This window comes from Triticum dicoccoides, chromosome 5A (assembly GCF_002162155.2).
Source record: "Triticum dicoccoides isolate Atlit2015 ecotype Zavitan chromosome 5A, WEW_v2.0, whole genome shotgun sequence".
In the NCBI taxonomy this organism is placed as follows: Eukaryota; Viridiplantae; Streptophyta; class Magnoliopsida; order Poales; family Poaceae; genus Triticum; species Triticum dicoccoides.
The window spans coordinates 11,826,862-11,836,186 of NC_041388.1; the positions used below are offsets into that span (position 1 = coordinate 11,826,862).

The 9,325-nt window shown below is 45.8% G+C and overlaps 1 protein-coding gene across 1 annotated transcript; it reads left to right on the plus strand.

Moving 5' to 3' along the window:
- Nucleotides 1-5,561: 5,561 nt before the first annotated feature.
- LOC119296810 lies at nt 5,562-6,989 on the plus strand. The gene has a single exon (XM_037574869.1). It carries the CDS (start codon nt 5,562-5,564, stop codon nt 6,684-6,686), a length of 1,125 nt encoding a protein of 374 aa, XP_037430766.1. The 3' UTR covers nt 6,687-6,989.
- The last annotated feature ends 2,336 nt before the right edge of the window (nt 6,990-9,325 follow it).

Sequence of the window (9,325 nt, forward strand, 5' to 3'; positions counted from 1 at the left end):
ATTATTTCGATTTCACAGACCCACCGTTCGCTAACAAACTTTTTTGACGATACTTCTAGAGGGCGAGACCATTGTTCAGCCGTATTAAGGAGGGATTGATTTATTTGTTTATTAATGTGCAATTTGATTTAGTTTTTATTTTTTAATGAAAATTCGAACAAAAAAAGACATGCGGACAAAATGGGTCACCCTGTTGGGTTTGTTGCCTAGGAAACCGTGGATAGGGGCGGACGCCTGCCTTTCTGGCGACCGAAACACACAAAAAGCGGACAAGATCTGCGTCCGTTTATCCGTTTGGGTCGGAGTGTTGGTGTTGCCCTAAGAAAGATGTGTTCATGTAGAAGTGTATCTAGAGCTTGGGACGTACCCTTAAATGACCAAAATAAATTCTTGTGGCGCATTGCTGGCCTGAAAGTGGGAAATGGCCAACTTATTTCAAGAGAGCTGGGTTGGGCTTCTGGGTGCTCTATAACCAAACAATTAGTTGGCGATGCTCCAATATCTCTGACCAAACAATTGTTCAAATTAATTACCTCCAATCAAAACAATTAGTTCCAACCAAACAATTAGTTCGTGATGCTCCAATATCTCTAACTCATGGGAGATTTACCACTTGATTCCTTTGTATATTTTGCCCACTTCTATTTAAAAGGTTTACTTGTCCTTTTTCTGATCCTTACAGAATTTCTAGAGACTTTACCTTCTAATGAACCAGATGAACAAGGATTATGGATGTGAAAGCACTGAAATGAGAAATGCGATGTCCTTTGATATGTTCTTTTTCATTACTAAATGACAAATTCATCTATAAGAAAATTGAGAACTATATATAGATGGCAAAAAATATCTTTTACCCCTTTACAGAAAACGTTTCCATGCTGCAAGTAAGTTTTCAAAAATATCCATTGTATCCAAACTGTACATACACTATACACACAATTCACCTCAACTTCGCCTTTCTTTCACAGGTTTTTCAAATAAGGTTGCTGCAATTTGAGTAAACTTCTACCTTCTCTAGGAGACATGACACTTTAATTTTCTGCACATTGCAGCTAGCTTCTGCATCATCACCTTTGTTGTGATGACCTCATTGCTTATAGGTCTTGGAATATTTGTTTAGAGCTCAAGGACCTGTAAATAATTGTTTCAAGGTGCATATTGTGATTTGAAGGACCCTTGTTGGTATAAGGAAGTATAAGCTTGCCTTTAGGAGGCTAGTGATTGATGACAATGGCCAATCTCTTCTGGTGCCTTATTCCTATAAATATTTGTAGCATGTACTTTGCTTCCTTCTTCCAAAAAAAAGTGGGCACTGTTACCGCTAATATCTTCTGATGACTTGTTCCTATAAATTGTTCTATCGATAGGTGAACTTCTTTCAAACTCCTAGTAAACAAGTTTCCTCTAGTTCAGGGTGCAAGATTTTTCTTGTGATGATACTGACCATTAGGCGTACTCTTTACTGAAGACAACATGTAATTATTCTGTTCATGTATATCTCCATTTTTTTTATCTTATCAGTTCTCGTAATTTCGAGAACACAAAATCTAGCTAGATATTTCAACTCTTAGTTGTCTATGCGCATTTACGAGTTGCATCATGTGATATGGGAGTGCAAACCTAGAAGATGCAGAACATGTAATGATGAAATTTTAACTCAGAAGGATCTAGAGGGAAGAGTATTCCTAGTTTTCTTCAGTAGCTTTATGATGAGGGTCAAGATGCTCTGTCTAAAACAATTCATTATAAGTCCCAACCCCTCCCATGTTATTAAAATGGTGGGAGGTAGACTCTTAACTCCCATAACAATATCCCTGAAAAAGCATACCAAATCTCTAATAAATTCTCGTTGCCTCCAACCAAATACGTGGCTTTATATATCACAAGTAATTAATTCATATTCTTCTTATTAGTTACCTCCAACCAAACAATTAGTTAGTGATGCTCAAATATCTATATATAACTCATGGGAGATATACCACTTGTTTCCACTGTACATTTTGCACACTTATATTTAAAACATGCACGTGCCCTATAAGAAATTTGAGAAAAATATGTACATTTCAAAAATATCACGACCCCCTTTATAAAAAATATTTTTTGTTCTGCATGTAAGTTGTCAAAAATACATTTGTAACCAAACTGTACATACACTTCGTATGCAATTAACCTCAACTTCTTTCTTTCACATCGTTTCATAGAAGGTCGCTGCATTTGAGTAAACTTCTACTTGCTCCAGGTGTTTGTTCTAACTTCTTATGTTCTTTTATTAGTGTTAGCAGGGTAGTTTTGCAACAATGAAGATTACTTAGAAAACATGACACTTTAAATTTTCTGCACTTTGCAGCTAGCTTCTGCATCATCGCCTTGGTTGCGAGGCCTCGTTGCTTATGGTTGTTGGAATATCTGTTTTGAGGGCAACAATGGGATCTGTAATGAAAACCATGTCCCGGTGTATATGGTGATTAGAAGGTCCCTTGTGGACATAAGGTAGAGTAAGCTTGCCTTTAGGAGACTTATGGATTGTGGTTGATGACAGTGGCAAATCTATTCTGATGCATTGTTCTTGTAAATATTTGTAACATGTACTTTGCTTCCTTCTTCTAACAAAATTGGCACTAGTCCCTCCAATGATACAAAACAAATTGTTATATCAAGTGCTGAATTTGGTTCAAACTCCTCATAAACAAATTTCCTATAGCTCAGGGTTCAAGATTTTTTTGTGTGATCATACTGACCATTAGGCGCATTCTTATTGAAGATAAAATGTCATTTTTCTGTTCCTCTATATCTCCATCCTTTTAGCTTATTAATTTTGATAATTTCATGAACACAACATCAATTAGCTAGGTGTTTCAATTCTTAAATGTCTATGATCATTTACAAGTTGCATCATGTGATGAATGAGGGTGAAAAACCTAGAAGTTGATACATAACATATAATGATGAAGTTTTAACTCACAAGGATCTAGAGGGAAGAGTATTATTCGCTGGCTTCAATGCCCTGGAATTTGCCAGAAATAAGTTGGACTTGAATTGCCGTACCAACTGATGAACTTCTTTCCTCATATATATCAAACTCATGGTGAACAAGTTTCCTCTAACTCATGGTGCTCGATTTTTGTTGTTGTTGGTACTAAGAAGGAAGGACACTTTTTGCCCAAGCTGACATCAAAGCTTATGTTCCTTCATATCTCCATCTTTGTTTTGATTAATTTTGAAGCTTTAATGAACTCCAGATCTACTAGTTAGTTGTTGCAACTTTAGGTGTCCATCAACAATGATGTGTTTGCATCATGTGAGAATAAGGGCAAACCTACAAGTTGACAGAAAACATGAAATGATGAAAAATTTAACTCACAAGGATGGAGCTAGAGACAAGAGTATTCAAAGTATTCTTCTCCAGCTTCAACGCCTTTGAATTTGCCACAAGCAATCCTAGGATAAGTAGAAATTATAACCATAGAGTTTACAGTGTTCAAAATCTATCAAGCTAGTAAGAAAGATGTGGTGATGTAGAACTGGATCTAGGGCTTGGGGCTTACCTAAATGACCAAACTAAATGCTTGTTGCATGTTGTTGGCTCGAGCGGCGGAAATAACCGACTTGTTTCAAGAGAGCTATGTTGGGCTTCCGAGGCATTATGTAGCCGCGCCAATTAATTTGGGCGAGTACTAGGTGCCGGCGCACCGGCCCAAAATTTCAGCCCGTCGCGCGTGATCCGTCAGATGCGATCCGCGCGAGCCATTGGATCTGGCTGAAAACTGGTTGCCCCCGAGCTTCTCCTTCCTCACGCTTGTCCCGCATCTCGCACATCTCCTCGGATGCACGGCGCCACACTTTGTCGCCTCCAGTCGCAGCACCGTGCCTCCTGCCGCTCCATGCTAGACAGCCGTCCTGCTAATCGCTGCGCTCGTCGCCACTGCTGTGGCTCTCGGCAACCCAGCACCAACATCTCACCACACGTGAAGCACTGTGGGGGTTTCATGAATGGATGTAGCAAAAATGTCGCCGGTAGTAGGAGAAAATCGGTACGGTTGCAGAAAAAATGTCCGTCGTCATCACCGGTTGTAGCTCGCCATGCAGGGTCGCTACAAATTGCGTCGCCGGTTGTAACTTTCTATCCTCCTGTTGCAACTTTTTGTATTGCAGATTCAAGCAAAAAATGGCGGCAACAACGCGGCCTGCTATCCACCATCAGAACAAAGGCCGTGGCCGGGTCAAAATTTTTACATTGCTGGTTCCATCTTTTTACGTCGTGGTTTGTAGCACTGCCCCGTGCCAGTTTGCAGCTCGCTGGCCGCCGGTTGTAGCGCCGTGCCGTTCCAGCTGCAGCCTTTTGTGCCGCTGGTTACAGTTTTTGCATTGCTGGTTCGAACATTGATGGCGACGGCACGGTTGCAGCCTGTCGACCACCGGTTGTAGCACCACCCCGTGCATGTTGCAGCTCGCCAGGCCACTGGATGTAGCACCACCTGATGCCGGTTGTAACTCGTTGGCCGTCGGTTGTAGCACCATGACCTCGCAATGGCGCTCTCCACACCATGGCCTCACACACCAATGCGCTGGTCCCAGCCCCCCTGCCACTCTCCTGCAGCTCGCCATGGCATCGCAATGGCGCTCTCCACAACACATGGTCGGCAATTGTTGAGCGTCTGCAGCATCACTTCGGTCCTTGGTGTGCGGCGGCCTTGAATCCAACGATGGCCTGTGTCCAACATGTGGCCGACAACAGACGAGCGGCATCGGAGAGGCGCATGGATGGGCGTGTGGCTGTGGAGGATGCTACTGGGTCGGAGGGAACTAAGATCAGAAAGTAGTGGCTACTCTCAGGTGTAGTACACCCGAGTTAGAAAAAGATAGAAAAAACGTGATCAAACATTGTCCAAAAAATCTGAACTTTTGGGACATGAAACATTATCAGATGTGTGAGGTTCTTGCAAAATATCATCTAAAAATAACATCTGGCGAGCTCTCACCAAAAACAACAAAATTACTGCTCAAACAGTGCACAAAACTTTCAGCAAAGATTTTGTTTTTTTCGTTGAGAGCTCCTCGGATGTTATTTTTCGATGAAACTTGGCAAGAACCTCAAACATATGATAAAGTTTGATGTAGCAAAATTTCAGATTTTTTGGATTTTGTTTGATAAACTTTTTTTAAACTTTTTTCTAACTCGACTCGGGTGTAATACACCGGAGAGTAGAAAATCCAGTCTCAACTAAAATGGGCGGTGGAGAAGAACCGAGAGAGGAGACAAGGAAGAAAAGAAACATGGGCCCAGTACGCAGCATGACGCACGAGCGGGCAACCGGCCGAAAGCTAGTGTTTGGATGCTAGCTTCACATTCTTCTTTTGGAAGCAAAATAGGCACTAGCAAAAACGTGCGTGCAATAAAAGTGATTTACAGGGACCAAACTGCTAGGGTACAATCTTTTCTCGGGATTATCGCAGGCGTGCGTTAAAACAGAACCTACGGGGCGGATCCCCTGCACTCTCACCCCCACCTCACTTTCTGTCCAAACGAGCAGCTTTCCTACCCTAGAATCCCGGTCCCTGCCATGGCGGCGGCGGCGGGCCTCCACCCAGACGTTCTCGCCCGCATCTTGCTCCTCTTGTCGTGCATCGTGGACCGCGTCAGGGCGTCCGCGGTCAACAAGCACTGGCGGCGGGTCTCGCTGCAGAATCCGCCCCCGCTGCCGCGCCTCCTCAGGCCGTCCACGGCCCAGACCGAGACCTACCGGATCTTCGGCGGCTTCGGCGATCCGCGCCCGTCCCTCTCCGAGGAGGGCCGTGGCTCGCGTTTCTGCGGGTCCGCTCCGGGCGGCTGGTTCGTTATCTCGGCCGAGCCATGGCGCGGCCACGCCCTACTTCACCTCCGCACCGGCGAGCGCGTCGCCCTGCCGGAGAGGGTGCGTATCCCGCTCAACTCCGGCGACATCACGTGCCCTATGATGATCCGCGCCGCCGTCATCTCCGCCGCGCCGCCGTCTGGCGACTGCTTCGTCGCCGCCATCACCTCCAGCCAGACGAACATGGCGTTCTGGCGCCCGGGCATGGACTGCTGGTTGTCGCCGCCGGTGGGGATGGGGCCGGCTCGGCGCAGCGCCGAAGACCTCACTTACTACGACGGATGGTTCTGCGCCGTCGACTCCGAGGATTACCTCGTCTGCTACAAGCCGGAAATCGCCCCTGCTGGAGACGGCGCCTCTTCGCTCACCATTCGAACTAACGCCTACAAATTCCATGTCCATGGTCACCAAACGGCACCCGGGGAGATCGTATCGCACTACCTCTTGCCCTCCGCCTCGGGTGCCGATCTGCTGATGGTGAAAAGGTTCATCTCGCCTGCGAGAGGCGGGACCTGCCGGTTCCAGGTCTTCAGCCTAGAGAAGCAACAGGATGGACTGCCGGCTTCCTGGCGATTGTACCAGCTGAGCGGGCAGGTCCTCTTCGTCGGCCGGGCCTGCTCCAAGGCCTTCGACACGGGGCATGCCGGCAGCCCGGGCTACATCTACTTCCTCGACGACGTCTACACTGGCAGGCCACACAGTGTCGTCCAGCAGAAGGAGTATCCCTGCGCCGACGCCGGCCGGTGGTGTTACTCGGTCCCCGACGAAATGGACCGCTGCCTGCCATGGGCGGCGCCCTCAGACACCTCGCCGTGCATTTGGTACCACCATTAATTACCCAGCATGGTTCAGTTTGAGGTGTTTTATCATAGAGATTTCGACCAGTTTAATAAGAGTTTGGTGCCTAGACTCCTAGAGTGTTGTTTGTGTTTGCTCCTCGTCAGCGTTTCTTTGTTGTTGTAGTTGTCGGTCGTCGTCGTTGTGCTTCTCTGCATATCCAGTTTGTTGTATGCTCCAGGTCGATCAGTATTTGTTGTATGCTGTGTTTTGATTTTCGGCCGCAAAAAGTGGATTTCGGCCGAATTTCGGCCATCTCGGCCTGAGGCGAAAAGTATATTTAGGCCGAAATTGCTCAAATTTGGGAAATTTTGGTCAAATTTAAGTCAAATTGCAGTCAAAATTTGATCAAATTTCAGCCGAAATTTTTGAAAATGGCCGAAATTCGGCCATCTCGGCCTAGGGCGAAAAAAAGCTCAAACCGAAAATCAAAACACAGGTTGTATGTCGTCGTTGTTGCTGTCAGTTAATTTGCAGGCTGTTTTCAAACTCATTTCATCTATATGAAATTCTCAATTATGTGTATGAATTTCTGGTGTAAATTCTATTTCAGATTTTGATGTTCTCCGCCGTATTTTCAGTACTGCACACATTTTCTGATTGTATCGTGTGCTTGCATCGGTCAGTGGCGGAGGTGTTTTTCATGTCTCCACTGTTTGCGTTACACGTAAGAACCAGCACAGTTGATGAGAGGAGCTGCAACTGAGTATTTGATCATATATCAAATAGTACTGATTGTATGTTGAAGACTGAGCCAAACCAAACGGGACAGGCTTGTTCACTTAGGAGAATATTTTCAATGTTCCTGTTCATCTACATATCTATATTTATTTATTTTTGAAACAGAGGCAAAAGATTTGCCTCATACATTAATTAAGAAGTTAAGAGTTGCTTTTACAAACAAAGGCAATAAGATTATTATAAAGCCACTACTCTCACGGCATGATGTGACCCAAAGTGTAGCCTTGCTCTTGATGTTGGAGAGGATAATGGACGGGAGCGTGGACTTGTGCCTAAAAACTCTAGCATTCCGTTCACACCAAATCGTCCAACAAGTTAGCATGGTCAGGGACGCCATCACCTTCTGGTTGCTTGTATTCTTCTCGGACATATTGATTCACCAATCCTTGGTGGAACGTTCATCAATCCAGTGAGAAGTGTCAATGTGCATGAGGTTTAGCCAAGCCTCGATCATGCCCCAAAGCCTCAAGGTGAACCGACACTTGAAGAATAGATGGCTCACTGATTCCTTGGTTTGTCTGCAGAGGGGACACACATAACCCACAATTTGGCCAACCAAGCCTCTCGAGTCTGTCCACAGTCCAAATCCGGTTCTGAATAACAAGTCAGGTACAAAAATTGACCTTGGGAGGAGCCCAAGGCTTCCAGACCGCATAGGTCATGGGTGACCGAGTGGTTCCATGGAATTGAGCTTTGTAAGCGGAGGTGGCGGAGTAGTGGCCACTAGCCGTATGCTTCCAAATGATGTCGTCATCAGTTTCTTCCTGAAGGTGGATCGCACTTGAGCGAGCACATAAGATCACAATTTGTCGAATGTGGCTCATCGTCCAATTAATAGGGAGCTTGATCTTAGACAGCCAAGCGTCACCTTGCATGGCTTCCCTAATCTTCCATTTCTTTCTGGTGGATGCCTAAAAAATGAGCGGCGCCATGTGAATAGGCCTCTCTCCATTTATCCAAGGTCAGTCCCAAAAAGGTGCGCGAGCCCCATTACCCAACACAATGTGCGTGGATGCATAGACGAGATGCCGGTCAAGTTCGTCACAAGGGTTTTCTAACCAAACCCACATCTTTGTTGGCTCCTTCCATTCGAATCACAACCATCTAAGTCTCAGCGCCCTTGCGAATTTTGTGAGGTCGATGATGCCCAATCCTCCAAAATCCGTAGGATGGCACACCAATCACCAATTGACCTTGCACTTCGCACCGGAAGTTTTCTCAGTGCCCGACCACAGAAAGGGCCTTTCGATCTTGTTGAAGTTATTTAGGGTGCTTTGAGTCGGCTTGAGAGCAATGATGTGGTAGATCACTTGTGAAGTTAGCACTGACTTGATGAGCGCACATCGGCCCGAGGAAGTGATATTTCGACCATCCCATGGCACAAGTCTCTTAGCTGCTTTGTCATCAAGAAACTGAAAATCACTTGTCCGAAGTTGCCACACTGATAGTGGTAGGCCCAAATATTTGATGGGGAAGGAGGCCCACGTGGCCGGCAAACTAGCAACGATAGCATCCAGATCTAGGTGTCCACATCGGATTGGGACTACAGAACTTTTTTCCAAAATTTGTGTATAGGCCCATCACGTCACCGAAGTGGTTAAGTATCGTCGGAAGGTTCTCAACGTCTCTCCTAAAAGGGGCCAGGAAGACTGGCGCGTTGTCGACATAGAGAGAAGTGCATATAATTGCCCTCCGTCCTCTGATCTTGTGAAAGAGGCCATGAGTAGTCGCAAGGTTGAGAATTTGTTGAAGCGGATCAATCGCAATGACGAACAAAAGCGGCGAAATAGGATTGCCCCGTCGGAGACAACAATAGTGCGACACTGAGGGGCCGGCCACCCCATTGAGCATGATCCGTGAGGAGGAAGTATGAAGCTAAGTGGTGATCCACTCGT